General features: G+C 37.0%; 1 protein-coding gene across 1 annotated transcript; it reads left to right on the forward strand.

Annotated features, from left to right (window-relative positions):
• Positions 1-12,877, forward strand: LOC149011775 (dihydrolipoyllysine-residue acetyltransferase component 2 of pyruvate dehydrogenase complex, mitochondrial-like). Its single transcript, XM_089161495.1, has 19 exons — positions 1-190; positions 1,341-1,434; positions 2,459-2,589; positions 2,737-2,834; positions 2,935-2,975; positions 3,808-3,863; positions 3,963-4,037; positions 4,136-4,228; positions 8,056-8,280; positions 8,449-8,521; positions 8,796-8,896; positions 8,976-9,061; positions 9,218-9,293; positions 9,968-10,035; positions 10,126-10,192; positions 10,282-10,377; positions 11,827-11,929; positions 12,034-12,129; positions 12,224-12,877. The coding sequence occupies exons 1-19, from the start codon at positions 152-154 to the stop codon at positions 12,292-12,294; spliced, it is 1,689 nt and encodes a 562-aa protein (XP_089017621.1). The 5' UTR covers positions 1-151; the 3' UTR covers positions 12,295-12,877.
• The last annotated feature ends 2,555 nt before the right edge of the window (positions 12,878-15,432 follow it).

The following is a 15,432-nucleotide window of genomic DNA, read 5'->3' on the forward strand; positions in this document are numbered from 1 at the left end:
GAGCAGAAAAAATAGGGTTCGAGACGGTCAAAAATAAAATTCCTAGTCTGCTAAAGACAGAGCCTTTGGACGTCTCAAGGTCTCTCTCTTCCTCTTTCCCTCCTCCCGCTCCTTAGTTGAGGAAGAATCTCTGCGTATACGATCCTAAAACATGACTTACGCAGCTCATCTTCTCAATCACTCCAGAAAGGTAGAGCTAATCAAACCAAATTTCTTCTTTTTTGGGTGAATTATAGCTAATCAAAAATGATGTGGTAGTCATCTTGAGATTTTTTTTTCTTTTAATGTGAAATCCTTTGATTCGCCATGGACGTTGTAATCCAGAATCATTTGTCTGATCCAAAATATTTGGAGTTTATCTGTCTAATTGGAAGGATCCAAGCTGTTGTCAGTGAGGTTTCATTTTTCGATCCACCCTTAACAATTCAAAATTCGGATTATTACTCTCCAAGAAATGCCTGCCTTAACTAGATTTGGGATTAATCTCTTGGAGGAACTGCAATCAAATTTCGATGTTAATTTTGAAACTTTAGTATTGCAAAACGCTTGTCAAGAAGATATGAATGATGACCAAATGGACATAAAGGGATTGTGTTTACCTCATGATAGATGGCATTCATGGAGCATGTGCAGTCCACATTTTTTCATCCAGTGGTCAACGTCCAAGCAATGCCTCTTTTGGAATTGGCTTCTTAGAAATCAATGTGGTCTTTTGACCCTTTTGGAATTAAGTCATTCTTGGAACTTCTTCAGAGCTTCATGTATCAACTCCATCAATTGCTTTTGCTCATTGTAGCGTCTTACAGGTTTCTTGTCTAATGAAGAAATCATATTACTAATATTACATCTTGCGTACTCTGTTCCTGGACTTACATATGCTTGGATTCTCATAACTAGGAAGTGTAGTTTGTGTACATTATTTGTATCTGATAATGATCACTTCCCTCTATTCTATTGTTATCGTGTTTGTGAAACTGGATTCTATTACCATGGAGTTACCATAAACTGGTGGATTTCTAACCTGCTTTAGCCTATAAAAGAAGCTGCTTCCAAGTGTTCCCTGTTATCATCATTGAAGGGAAACTGTTTCAGTGAAAACACGCTTTCTATGTCTGACATTAAAACCTTTTCTCATACTAGTTTTCCTTTTGAAGCCTTTAAAATTTTCATCTTATTATTTATAGTTGTAAAATTTTCATAGGTATATAATTATTTAATTCCCCCCCCCCCCCAACTTGATGTGATACATGTGCAACATTTTTCACATCACTGAAAGATGCTTTCAATTATTTGGGAACTGAGTTATTTCGTTATTAAGTCTTGTAATTTGAATTTTACAGTTACGCAATGCTTCAGGCGTACTACGGAATGATTCCACTATTATTGTCCGTTGCTTTTCTAAAGATACTTTGCCTTCTACTGGTCAAAGAGATGGTAAGTAGCTGATTGCAGTCTATTGAGATGTAGTATCAACATTGCGCAACTTCTAGGAGCTGTTCTCAGAATTGCACGTCATTTGGATTTTGTGATGATTTGCTATTTTGTTTAAAATTCTAACTGAATGAACTGAATATTGTAGTGTAGTTTTGCACACAGTTGTGTGTGTGCAGTCCAATTGCAAGTGTTTAGTGTTGCATGTCATTCTGCACATCGTGCTTGCATTTCTGAGTGCATAGATGAATGCCAGGTGATGCAGGAGCACTCTATTGGACTGGTTCAATCTTGTTGGAAAGCCCGATTGATAAACAGACGCAAGTTGGATTGGGCAAACTTGTTGGAAAGCCCAAACTTTTTTCTCTTCTCCAAATTGGGATTGATTTTTCACTACTAGTTTTGATTGTGCTGCAGGTTGAAGATTACCCCCTTCCCCATGATATTACATCTTTTGTGATTACTTCCTTCTTATCCCCCTCCTTTCCTTGGTTAGTCTCTGTTAGACTTTTAATTGATGCAATTGCATATCCCCACTTGTATCTTTTCCTATTTATTACCCAGTAGCCCTTTCAAATTTGTGCTTCCCTTTGATAATTGATTCTTGATTACAAATTTGACATTCCTTCCTCTGCAACTTGGATATTTGGCATTTGGGTGGGGCCCATACAGAACGAATGGGATATTCTTACTTGGAGATTGCATGATAGGGGCTTCTTACACATGCTTGTTTATTAATTACTCTTAACTTCATACATGATCCTGTCTTTGAACACATTACAGGGGCCAAGTTCCAGGCCATGGTAATCTTGTGCAGTGGATTGCTGCCTTCTTATTATTGCAGTTAATATGAAATCTCATGTCCTAACTGAACCAGAAAGCTATTTCTCACGTTCATTAATTTGTAATGATTACATTTTCATTCTCATCAGCTTGATGTGTTTTTCTACTAATAAGAATCTGGATTCCCTTTAAGATTTTTATTGTGATATATAATCGTTTTACTTAATGTATCTTCCTCTTCCAGGTATTCAAAAGACTCAACGGCATGATTGTCTGTCTGGGAAGAAGGACGGTAACTTGTCTATTGGTGTAAGTCCCAGTACAATCAACAGATTCAACCACAGTTGCAGAGCTCAGCATCCCAACTTCTTCATGGTGATTGAAGCCCTTTTGCTTTTCCGAGTTTTACTCTCTTCTCATCCTTTTTATTCAGTTATTCTAAATTCTGTTGAATTTTCTGGACTAGGCCTGTAGGAGTCTGTAGATGTATGGCTCAAAAGTACCATATCTTTTTGTTTTTAGGTATCTTTGTTTGGGGGAGCAAAGGGAAAATTTTCAACAATATCAATGAGAAAGAGTATCCCAGTGGCTGGTTCAGCTCTTAAACTGGGTTCCTCATGGTATGGTGTGACCTCATCATATATTCATACCCTTTCTTTGTGATTATTTCCGCAAATGTTTGACTACTTAATTTGTTTTTCTTCTGTTTTCCGTAATCAGTTCACAAACACACTCAGTAAGAGGTTATGCAGCAGATTCAGGTATGATCTTGGGATTTGTAGTACATAAGATGTGATATAGATTATAGATGCCTGATTGCATTCTGATATGTATTTTCTGTATTCCTTTTGATATACTCAAGCGTATGTGAACAATTGAAGGGATTGAAAATGTTGATGTTTTCTCAATTACTCTACTCTGACATTTGCTGATTCAGTTTCTCCCCTACCCACTAGCCACCATGAAGAAATAAATATCCAGCTTAGTATTTTTTTGGGCATTTTGCAGAGTGTAGGTGTTTGTGTGTGTGTGTGTTGGGGGGGGGGGGGGGTAGAGAAGACAAGAAGCTCTTTTTAATTTTGAAAAAGTAAAGAGAAGATGTGGATCTATGTTACTGTCCAACCAGTGTTCTCTTCTGATAATCATAATCATACCGGGTTAACTTGAACTTTGTTCTTGAAAGTTATTGTTCTCTATACCTTGCGGAAATAAACTCCACAGAACATAAGCATTTGGGTTGCGATTAAACTTGGTCTAGTTCATATAAATCATTGTTAGAGGAATATGTTCCTTGCCAAGCAAGCGTACAATTTATGTCCTTGTCAAAAACAGTAGCTTTATTTTGTACAAGGCAGTCTATGACATCCGCAATCTCCATGCAAGGAGTACGAATAGAGCTTCTCCTGGATAATCTGAATGCTCCCTGCTGAATAACTTCCAGACCTAGAGCTCCAAAAAGAGCTTCTTTGCGTTTTTACATATTGCTTTGTCGTCTGGCTTTGGAAGTTTTTCCAAATGAAATGGATTGCCCTTAATAATTTCTGTACTAGTTTCAAGAAAAGACTGCTGTAACTCATAGGGATCTGGTTTCAGGGCTTCCTCCACACCAGGAGATCGGAATGCCTTCACTGTCTCCTACCATGACAGAGGTGTGCAACTTTCGTGTTCCCTTTTTAAGCTTGCAATTCCTTGTTATATTTCTTTTTTCATGCTATTCTATCCTAATTAAAATGCCATTTGACATGTAGGGTAACATTGCACGGTGGTTGAAGAAGGAAGGTGAAAAAGTTTCAACTGGTGAAGTATTATGTGAAGTGGAAACTGTATAGTCCTCATTGCTGCCTTCTAGTAGAAATTTTACAATTGATGTGGTTATTTTGTTTCCTGGATACCTTACTTTGGTTTCTGTATCCCTCCAAAGGACAAAGCTACAGTTGAGATGGAGTGCATGGAGGAGGGTTATCTTGCTAGAATTATTCATGGAGATGGGTCAAAAGAAATTAAAGTTGGGGAGGTATTCAGTTTACTGCTAGAAGGAACTATTTGCTGGCAACTGTTGTTTATTTCTTACCTGTGTTGTGAGTTTTAATTGGTTTTTGGTTCCTTTTTTTTTTGGTGTCATCTTTAGAAATAACACATTTATTACCATTAGTGGGATAGTTATCTTTCATGTGGCACTTGTCTTGTGATTCATGGAGCATTGTACTTAGTGGTTGAAGCTCTAGCTAAAACAAACTGTTGGTTTCAGGCACTTGTGAATTGTGATTCCTCTTTTTTTTTTTTTTTTTGGGGGGGGGGGGGGGGCTGAAGTCATAAAGGATGAAAACATTCTCAAAATGAACATAATTTGATTTCCCATCCTTTATGTGGTCTCTTCCTCTCATTCTATAACTGGTGAGTCTTCTGGTTTTCCAAGGTCAATGAATTTAAGTTACTTAACTTATGCATCTATTCCCCACAATGCCACAACTACTACACCTATGGCTTCATCTGTTTTGGCCTAAAATCTTCGTAGATCAGATTTTAACATATAAAATTTACATGTAAATTTTCCATATTCACATTTTTCAATGTTTGCCGTGGAAAGTAGAACACAATGTACAGTACTGTGGTTCCAATTGTTATGGCATTTATTCTACATGGTGAAATTAATTAAAATATGACTAAATTACATGGCCTCCTGTACTTTAGTCCAATTATAAGCATCCCGGCTGTTGTAAACAACTACTTCTACATACCCAAGACTATGTTGGGGGGGGGGGGGTTATAAGTACCTCAGTCTGTTAAGTTAAACTTTTAAAGCAAACTCGTTCATAAATGACCTTATTTTTCTTCATCACTGTAGCTTCAGTCTTTTACTCTTGCATTGCAAAATCCAAAACCCCTCTCCTCAACCTTCTGTTAAGTTGAAACTGCTAAAGCAAACTCGTTCATAAATGACATTATTCTTCATCATTGTAGCTTCAGTCTTTTTCTCTTACATTACAAAATCCAAACCCATTTCCTCAACCTTCTGTTGTTCCAACCTCAACTTCATCTCACCTCTTTCTTCTCTGGTGACTTGCATACACATTTTCCTGTCATCTCTAGCGATATGCAAGAGTCCGCTCTTCATTCTAGCGGTTGTTGAGATGTGAAACTGACTGCAATCAACAGTCTCTAATCTGTTTGCCATTCATTAGACCCATCAGTTTGAGATACAATGGTAGAACCCCCACTACTTGGTGAACCTGTTCCTGCTTGATTGAAAGTAATTGTAATACCATGTCTAGCAGCTGCTCATATCTCCTGCAAATATGATAATAATTTTAGTGTTTAGTTGGTGGAGTAATGCCCTAGAATCAAGCTTGCTCCAGGATCCTCTTCCTTGAGAATCGGCAGTCTATCAGGGCTGTAAATACCCTCAGTGATTGAGTTTTGGAAGTTTAGGGCTGACAAGGGTTGGGGTAGGTCTAGTAGGATTTGGCCAGGCTTAAGGTTGACAGACTGGATTTAAAGCTTGAAACCTTCCTTTAATTGGGATTTTAGTACTGAATCTTATAGTTTAAGGTCTGAATTCTAGGGTTGATAAGGTTTTGAAGATTTCTGGGGTTTATGCTGTTGTATTTATTTCATAATTTCAGATTTGATCTGAAAGGGTTAGGGTTTGAAGGGGAAGGTATAGAGAGTGTAGGAGAAGCTAATCCTAAAAGAGTTTTGAGGTTTTGGTTTGAGGCCTTGAGGGTTTGGGAATTATAGGAGTTTTAGTAAAACTAGGATTTAGGGTTTTTAGAGGTTGAAGATGAAGTGCAGGAATTTTCAAAACCTGATGGAGGAAGGCTCAATGGTGAAACTAAGAGAAGGGAGAGGGGAGGCTGCCGATCCAACGAGAAGTGAAAGGGGAAGTAATGGGGTGGGAATTAGGGAATTTAGAGGGGAGGGGTGCTATTGCTACTGTAGAGAAGGTGGGAGAGGATGGGGGAGGGCTGGGGGTAGTAGGGAAGATGAAGAAGGGGGTTGGGAAGGGGCTGTAGGTGTTCTACACTTGGAGATGGACTAGTGCTGTTGGAGTTGAAGGCTGTTGCTGGAACTTGAAGAAGATTGCAGAAAAATCACACTCTTAAGCTGCCACAAGCTTTGCCAAAGGAAACCCACGACTTCGCTTGCCTCAAACTCTCAATTTCAATTTTATTAATCAATTCCACTTGCTTATTTATAGCCTCTAAAAGGAAAACGGACTAGCACTCAACTTGGGAAACCAACTCGGTTTGTAACTTGCATTTCAATTCTTATTAAGACTCTTACTTGATTAAAGAATTCAATTCTAATTAAGATGCTTACTTGATTAAACTTGATTAAAGACTCTGACTCATACAAGGATTCTGTCATATCTCACTCTAGAAGGATGAAACTTGGAAACTAAGAGTAGATATGGAATACCTACAAGAAGTTTACTGAGGGGAACTCTTTTTTACAACTTAGGAATCCTACCCTAACAAGGACTCTTTACTAACTTGCAAAATAATGACTTAAATTCAAGAACAAAAGTAGATTTAGGGTCCTATAAACATGCTGGAGCCAATGACACGGAGCCAATGACACCCTAACTTGGACTCCACAAAGTTTACTAAAATGACTAAAATACCCCTGGTGGGATTGGGGGTCATAGGGTTTGAGGGAGCAACCCTAGGCACTATGCTGCCCTGGAAGTGATTTACATCGGGTGGGAGGTGGGACCAGCAGCAGGGGTGGTATGCATTGGAGTTGCAGGAAAAGGTTTGAAGCAGGAGGAAGAAGGGGCAAAATTGTCTTTTAAAACTAACACCTCGCTAACATTGTTGACCTTCAGGGGTGTTGATGTCACTATTCAAAACACAAGGGATGCTTGTAATTGGACGGATTTAGACCACATTACAGAGGAGGACCAAGTAAGTTGCTCTTAAGATGATAAGTTGCTGTAACAAATTTGAATTAGGCATCTCATAGATCCATTTACATGGGACCTTCAAGTACATAAGTTTGTGGGGGAAGAACTAGTTAGGAGAAAGGGAGGACCTGAAAGCAACCAGAGTTATAGGGAAGGAAGATGCTTAGGACAAAAAGAACAAGGGGGGTGGGTTGGGGGGCAGCGTGCATAAACAGCCCCTCCAGCTATTCAAACAATAAATTCATTCCATTCTGTTGAATCTGAAATTTAAAATAAGAAATCCAACTAACAAAGGAAACCTAGTAAACTTGGAAACAAACTTTAACAAGGAAATAATCCCCTAAGGTTCGTACTCAATACCCCACTTTCAAAAGTTGAATGAATAGTATATTTTTTCCTAAAAATAAATTCCTAGTCTCCTAATAGACCCATGACTCAAACTGGACTTGGTCTATCTTCTTCTTGACACCCAACTGGGTTTGTATCAGTCCAAGTCATTGTACCTTGCTTTGTGATCTGATGAGGCCCACGTATACATACCCATGCACCAGTCTGCACACATAAAATTATGTAAAAGCCTCACAACCATCAAAAGCATTGCAGTAAAATTAATGGTTTATTAGTACATTTTTCGTAGACAAACCAACAAACACTTCATTGTATTAGTCTTTTCCTGGAGGGAGAAAAAAAACTCTACCATATGATCTCATATGGAATCCTGAATCATGTCCCTCTTTGTCTGACTGTTTAAAAAGAAAAATAGTCGTGGTTGGGGTCCTAAATTATAAGTTACGAGTTTGAATGAAGACTACGTGTAATTGGTCACCTAGTGGTTGACCTTAAGTTCATTTTTGTTTATTTGAATTATTTTATATATAACTTTGAGATCTAATGTTGTGTTTTTGACCATGGGTATCTGATTTGTGTTTAATTAGGTGATTGCCATTACTGTAGAAGAGGAGGATGATATTGGAAAATTTAAAGAATACAAACCCTCAACATCCAGCTCTGCTGTATCTGATTCTCCCCCACCAAAGGAGGCAGTGGAGGAGCCTGTTAGACAAGCTGATCAGAAGATTGCTATGCCTACTGAAGCGCCTTCTGCAAAAGATCGTATTTTCGCAAGCCCTCTTGCAAAAAGTTTGGCGGAAGAGCACAAGGTTGGTCATTTTTTCTTTTCTTTAGCAATAACTGGAAGATTTAATCCCTAATCCTTACTTTTAAACAGTTGGTTCTTAACCTGTCGACTTATTTGAAGGGGATATTGTTTGATATTTGCTTCTTTTTTCCCAACTTCTTCACTAAGACATTCTTCCTTTCTGAAACAGGTTCCTCTTTCAAACATCAAAGGAACTGGTCCTGATGGAAGTATCGTGAAAGCTGATATTGAAGATTATTTAGGTAGTTTCTCCATTTGTTTTCTGATTACTAATGGATTTTCAGGATTTATGGCCTCATTTAGTTTGTGACAATCGGACTTAAATGAGACTTCTATTTCTTTCACTTCAATAGGTCTGGTTGAACATGGATTCTTTTCAATTGATTATTGAATATTTTGCATCAAACCAGATCATATTTTCACTTCCAATTTTCTTTCTTTTTTTCTTTTCTGGAACTTTTTAGCTGTTATTTAACCACCAACTTTTCTATTTATAATTAATTTTGGATAATGTAGCTTCTAGCAAAATGGGTGTCCCTGCATCAGTTTCCAAGGCAAAGGATACTACCATTGCAGGACTAGATTACAGTGACATACCACATTCCCAGATAAGAAAGGTGAATTTTAAAGCATCCCTGTCATACATGCTATTGTGTTAATTTTGAAATATAGTGTCTGACTATGCTTTCTTTGCAGATCACAGCTTTGCGCTTATTGCAGTCAAAACAAACTATTCCTCATTATTATCTGTCAGTAGACACCTGTGTTGACAAACTTATAGAGTGAGTATTTGCTTCTTCTATATATATATATATATATGTATATATATATATATATATATATATATATGTGTGTGTGTGTGTGTGTGTGTGTGTGTGTGTGTGTATTGTGATCTGAGGTGTTAGCCATTATTGATGTCCATCATTTGTCTCCTACAGTTTGCGCAGCCGGCTTAACCACCTACAAGAAGCTTCTGGTGGAAAGCGAATTTCTATTAATGATCTCGTAATAAAGGTCTGGCCATTCAACACATTGGGATTGTTTACCATTAGGATCTCGTGCAGTGACATTAGTTTTGATCTTTATGATGCATCAGAAAACAAAGCCATTGAATGTCATGCATTAAAGAAATGATTATTGTTCCTTTATTGGGTTGCCTGTCTTTGTGTCCTTGTTATACAATTGTTACAAATCTGTAAATTTTTTTTCTGTTTAGATTGTTTCTTCACAGCATGTCAATTTTGAAGAATACCTTCACTTGAAGGACTCCCAGGATATGTTCAAATTAAGTTGAGGTGTAATCACAGGCAGCTCTCATGGCCTTTTTAAAAGATTGAGTACCTTGTTTTCTTTTAATTTGCCAATATATTTTCTGGTGTAGAATCTTTGTTATTGAAGCATTTGTTACCTCTTTGTATGGTCTCTTGGCGTTGTTTGTCCTGGAACTTTTTTTTGTTCACAAGAATGACAACAGGAAATCCCTTAATGCAATAGGTACTGAACAATAATCATCCTCAATCAATAATAAAGTCTTTAAGCCTAAAACTATTATTCTCAATGAAAACAGTAAATGTCTGATAGGCTAAAAATCCCCCTTTATTACTCGACTTAGTTACTTCATTTTGTTCAAGTGTATTTTTCTGTCCTACTTCCTGATAAGTTTAACTTCTCTGGGGCTGACCCTTCAGGCTGCTGCTATGGCCCTTCGCAAAGTTCCTCAGTGCAATAGTTCTTGGACCAATGATTACATCCGGCAGTGAGTATAACATGAGGCATTGCATTTTTATCCTTTATTATACTTATTTATTTAATATTTAATATTGGCTGGCTATGGCTACTGATCTAGGTATCACAGCGTCAATGTCAACGTGGCTGTGCAGACGGATAATGGTCTTTTTGTGCCTGTAATTAGGGTGGGTTGTGGAAACTGTTCAGCAGATTTAAATGCCTCTTTTTTTCATTTGCTCTTGACGTTTGAGACACCAATTCTCTGTATTTGCAGGATGCTGACAAGAAAGGGTTATCCACAATTTCTGACGAAGTCAAGCAGCTGGCCCAAAAAGCGAAGGACAACAGCTTGAAACCTAATGATTATGAGGTGATTCCCCACCCCCTTCTCGTAGAGTATCTTGCCGTCGTCAACTAGTGGTAGTTGTGCGCAAGATTTAAAGTATCAATCCGTATCGTATAGTATCTTTGTTGACTGATATGTATCGGTATTGCAAGCTTGTGATACGATACATGCCGATACGTATCTGAACTTTTGTTTTTCCGAATCGTCTCTCGCGTCTCTTAATGTATCGGCCGATATGTGCCAATACATAACGATACAACGTGATACATAATGATACATACCCATAAGTATCGATCCAGCTTAAAAGACGAAAAAACCTGGTCTTGTGACGAGTTGCAGACTCTTGCATTTCTTACTATTTGTGCAGATAGTAGACCAGCTCGCCCATTGACATTGAATCTTGTACATGGGGAGAAATTTCCTGTATTTGCACATCCCCAAAACTCAGGGGAACTTAATGTTCAGACTGAAGAATGTGTTGTATCGAAGACTATTAGATGGTCTTCAGTGCACAGAGCTGGAAAATAAGGATCTATTCTCAAAATATGTATTAGTTCCCGCTTAGTTATCCCACATTAAGCGATGTTTGATTGCTGTAAATGGATCAATGATGTAATCTGTCTTATGTTTCAAGACCCCTTTTCAGTAATATAAAAAATTGGTAGACTTGGAGCCCTATTCAACTTTGTTAGATGGAAGTATAAAAGGACGATCTCAATCAAATGTGGAAGCCAGTGTTCTTGAATATGCAACAAGTTGGAAGCATGAATTTCCCTCATTTTCTTTTTTTCTTTTATCTCTTGCTCTTTACTCATCTCCCTCTACTCATTTCTTATGTCTTCCTTTGTCCATTCTTCTTTTGCTAATTTCTACTTGTTTTTTGCCTCAACTTCTGTTCTATTAAGCCTAGGCTTTTTATTGAATAAATCTCCAATTATCACTCTGCTCTCTTTTTCAATCCATTCGGTTGCATATCGTGTTTCAATCCATTCTGTTGATTACCTTGTGTAAATACACTACTGATAACACTGAATCATCTAAGAGAACAACTACTTAGGCCTTAAACATACACTAGAAGATGCGTTTGACACCCATTCGAACAAAAATGTGAGGTGAAACCTTGAATCTTTGAAGGCACGAACTCCTTCAGGGCAATTTGCAAGCCATGTGAGACTAGCAATGGCAAGATAATAGGTTGGACGTACAAGCCTCTCAATTTAAAAATGATTTTTTGTTCTTATGGCCATTTTCTTTCTTTCTCAAGATAGAGTCTAATGTTTTCTATTTAAATTAGATTATTTTCATGATAATTTCTATTCACCCATCGATATGTATCTTCGATACGATACGATACTAACCGAAACGTCTCTTAATTCACCCAATTGATACATTACCGATACGCAATACTTTAATCCTTTGTGCGTGGTTGCTCTGCAGTTCGGTGTCTAATTTTTTATTTGTTTCTACTTACAGGGAGGCACATTTACCGTGTCAAATTTGGGAGGGCCTTTTGGAATTAAGCAGTTCTGTGCCATTATCAATCCTCCCCAATCAGGCATTCTTGCCGTTGGGTCTGGTAAGCTGCAAACCTTACAGCTCATTTTTGGCACACTTGAGTTAAGCTTGTTTGGGCCAAATATTAGTTTTATATTCATCCTGTGTAATTTGGTTCTTGAGCAGCTGAGAAGAGGGTCATTCCTGGGGCCGGTCCTGATCAATTTGATTTCGCTTCCTTTATGACGGTGACACTAAGCTGTGATCATCGCGTAATTGATGGTATGTCTGACATTTAAAAGTTTTATTTCATGTTCAAGAGTTTTGGTCATGCATGGAAATGTTTAATCTTAAATGCTATGTCATTCTTGGTTAGGTGCGATTGGTGCAGAATGGCTAAAAGCATTCAAAGGCTACATTGAGAATCCAGAGTCAATGTTGCTCTAAGTTTTATGGTTTGGTGAACAATTTTGTTAGCGACATGAATAAGGAACTATGCAAGTTCCTGAGCGTGATTCTTTACCCGAGTTTCATCTTGGTCTGGCATGGCATTGATCACCAGTTGGTCTAACCGAGCTTTCCCCAGAGAATTAGGTTGTAGGCTTTAATGCCCGAGGATGAATGAGGACTGAGGCATTAGGTCCTGATGATAATAAGCCATTTTTTTGTTGTCTTGTAAAGTGTATGATTGAAACCCCCCAACCCATCTCCTCCAAGAAAAGCAAAAACTAAGTTACATCTTTTATTTGGTGAACAGTTTGTACTTTAGTGTAATTTTTTTTTTTTTTTAATATTTGCTTGGTGGAAGTTGAATCAAATTATTCATCATTAGGTTCAGTAAGAGTTTCTGCTGTTCTGGAGTCTGTCTGGCTTTACTGCGATTATTTTGTGCCAAGATTTTTTGTGTACATAACTGAAAAATGCAGGTTGATAATCAAATGTCAGCAAATCTGTTCTTCTTGAAATAGAAGAAAAACCTTCCCATAAACACACTGGCAGCTTATGCCCATATATAACTGACTTAAAACATGCAGCCCAGAGTAAATTCTTGACATCAGTGATGTGGTATCTCAGTAACATAGATCGGTGAGGTGGTAATAGCATTATCCGTATTCTATTATTATATTTGGCCTGGTTTTGGATAATGTTCCATCAGTTTTTGGACGGATTTAATCGGATTTGGATAATATTGGAGTAGTTTACTTTTGAAACAAATTCTTCTTCATTGGTACAGATTGAATATAAGTTTTTGTCTATTTGCTGACATTTTTATCATTTTATTTGTGAGGATTATGTTTGAGCTACCTATTCTTCAAGTAATCTAGAAATCTGTTGTGCTAGTTTTGCTTCTCATTACAGTTTAGCACATATTTGTGGAGAGATTTCAGATCTAGAAATTCATTTTTAGAATCCGTGTTTTAGGTCCCAAAAAGGGAACATAAATGGATGGTCCAACTTGGGGGGGGGGGGATTTGTGATATATAGAGGTTTTTCTTTTTTTCTTTTTAATTCCTTACAATTTAAATGGTATTTGTGTAATCTAAAATTTTATAATTAGAAAAATAAATATCATAATGGACTTTTTGCATTAATATCTGACATTTAACATCCTTAGGTATGTGGGAGCATAATTGAAATTCTGAAAAGGGGAATAAAAACAATCTATGTTTGGTGAGTTCTTTCAAAGGAGTTTACCAAAAAAAAAAAGAAAAGTTCTTTCAAAGGACAAGATATTGCTACAACAGTTTAGATTATCATGGATTACTATCTCTATTTTAATCATTTGAAAGAGAGAAAAATGGCAACAGCATAAAATTGAAGAACAATTGTTTGGATTGGCTAATTCCTCGGTCCTTATTCGTTTTTCGAAATCATTATTATTAAAGGTTAACTGAGTAAATAAAATAATTCTATGCTTGACTAAGCTTTAATCCCAAAGAAAGTGTGGTAAAATTTTCTAAAAGTTCTCTAATGTAAAGAGGAGAAAGCATTAGCTTTAATCCCCCCAAAGAAGGAAGAAGGAAAAAGAACAAAAGAGACAAAAGTGGAGAAAGGAGAGTGACAGAATCGCATAATAGGTAAGAAAGATGAGTGATGAGGTTGTGGTAATCCATTCACTTATACTGGAATCACTTAAAATTGTAATTCTTTTCTTTGTTTTGTGATTAATTTCCCTCTTATAAACTATAAACTAGCAACATAAGGAAAAAGCTTAAAACATGTGTGACCACTGAAGAACGAATCTCCTGTAACTTTTTTTTTTTCCCCTCCCTTTTTCTCCATGACTTTTGTAGCATTAGCCGCCATTAAAGTGGTTTTTCCATTGATTGCTACCAAGTTTTTACTTCCCTAGAGTGGGTTGTAGTTTATAAAAGAAAAAGGATGTCCATCTCTGCAATGCTCTTTAATCTCATCAAATGCACATCAAACACGAGTAGAAAAGCTCTATAAGTCGGTGGATTTGGCAAAGAAATAATTAAAAACAAGGGTTCATCTATTCCATCAAACAAGAGAGAGAAATGGGTTATAGTCAAGTTATACAACTTTTGTCTGTATGGCGTTTGATGGAAGTTAATTTTTTTAAATGAAATAAGATTTTATTTCAGAGAGTGTTTTTCAATGTGCTAAGAAAAAGGAGTAGATCTCCATGTATTTGGAGTTATATGGGGTTTAATTAACATAAGAATTACATGTTTGGGTTGTCTCTATTTCTCGAAAAAGTGATTCGAGTGATGAGATTTGATATGATACTTATGACATCGGCGATACTGATAAGATTGATACAAATATACAATAATATTTCTTCAACGTATGTATTGAGGGGACTACCACTTAATAGCATGTTGCCGTCAGAACCCCATATAGAACCTTCTATCACAGAGAACAGTGGAAAGCAACTTCAAGATTGATTGACAACATATTACACCTAAAGTCAATGGTACTTGGGACCCTTTTGATAACCCACCAAGTGTTTTTGCTTTGCGAAACACCAAAAAAAGCTCCAAGTGTTTTTAAAAGTAGAAACAATGTTTTAGGCATTTGATAAAACTTGATTCTAAAAGTAAAAACAACATCTATAGGCGTTTGAATCTCTCATACTACTTCTACATACAACTCTAATTCCAAATCCGACTTCAGTTCCAACTTTCGTCCTCAAGGTTTAAAGTATCCCACGATATTAGCCGATACGTATCCATATTTGACCAAACCGATACGATACATCTCGATACGTCTCTCCATTAAATTACACTAAAGTACATTAGCCAAAGCGATACAATACTAGATACAAGACAATACGTCTTTTAAAATCACCTGACCGATACGATACTCGATACCGATACTTTAAACCTTCCTTGTCCTCCTCCTGCAAGCAGACTGTTATGTTTGGAGTGCTAAATTTCATAAATAGTCCTTTTAAAGCAGTTTCACTTAAACCAAACATGAGTTCCATTTTTGTTTCTAGAAAGTAAAAGCAACAACAAATAGTGGTTGACCATATTATTCACTCTCAATCTATGTATTTGAATTAACGATGGACTGTTCTCCCCATTCTCAATAACCTGTAAAGTCTTCAAGAACTTTATT

The sequence above is a fragment of the Hakea prostrata genome, chromosome 7 (genome assembly GCF_041222555.1).
Source record: "Hakea prostrata isolate BN-2017 chromosome 7, UWA_Hpros_2, whole genome shotgun sequence".
NCBI classification, from domain to species: Eukaryota; Viridiplantae; Streptophyta; class Magnoliopsida; order Proteales; family Proteaceae; genus Hakea; species Hakea prostrata.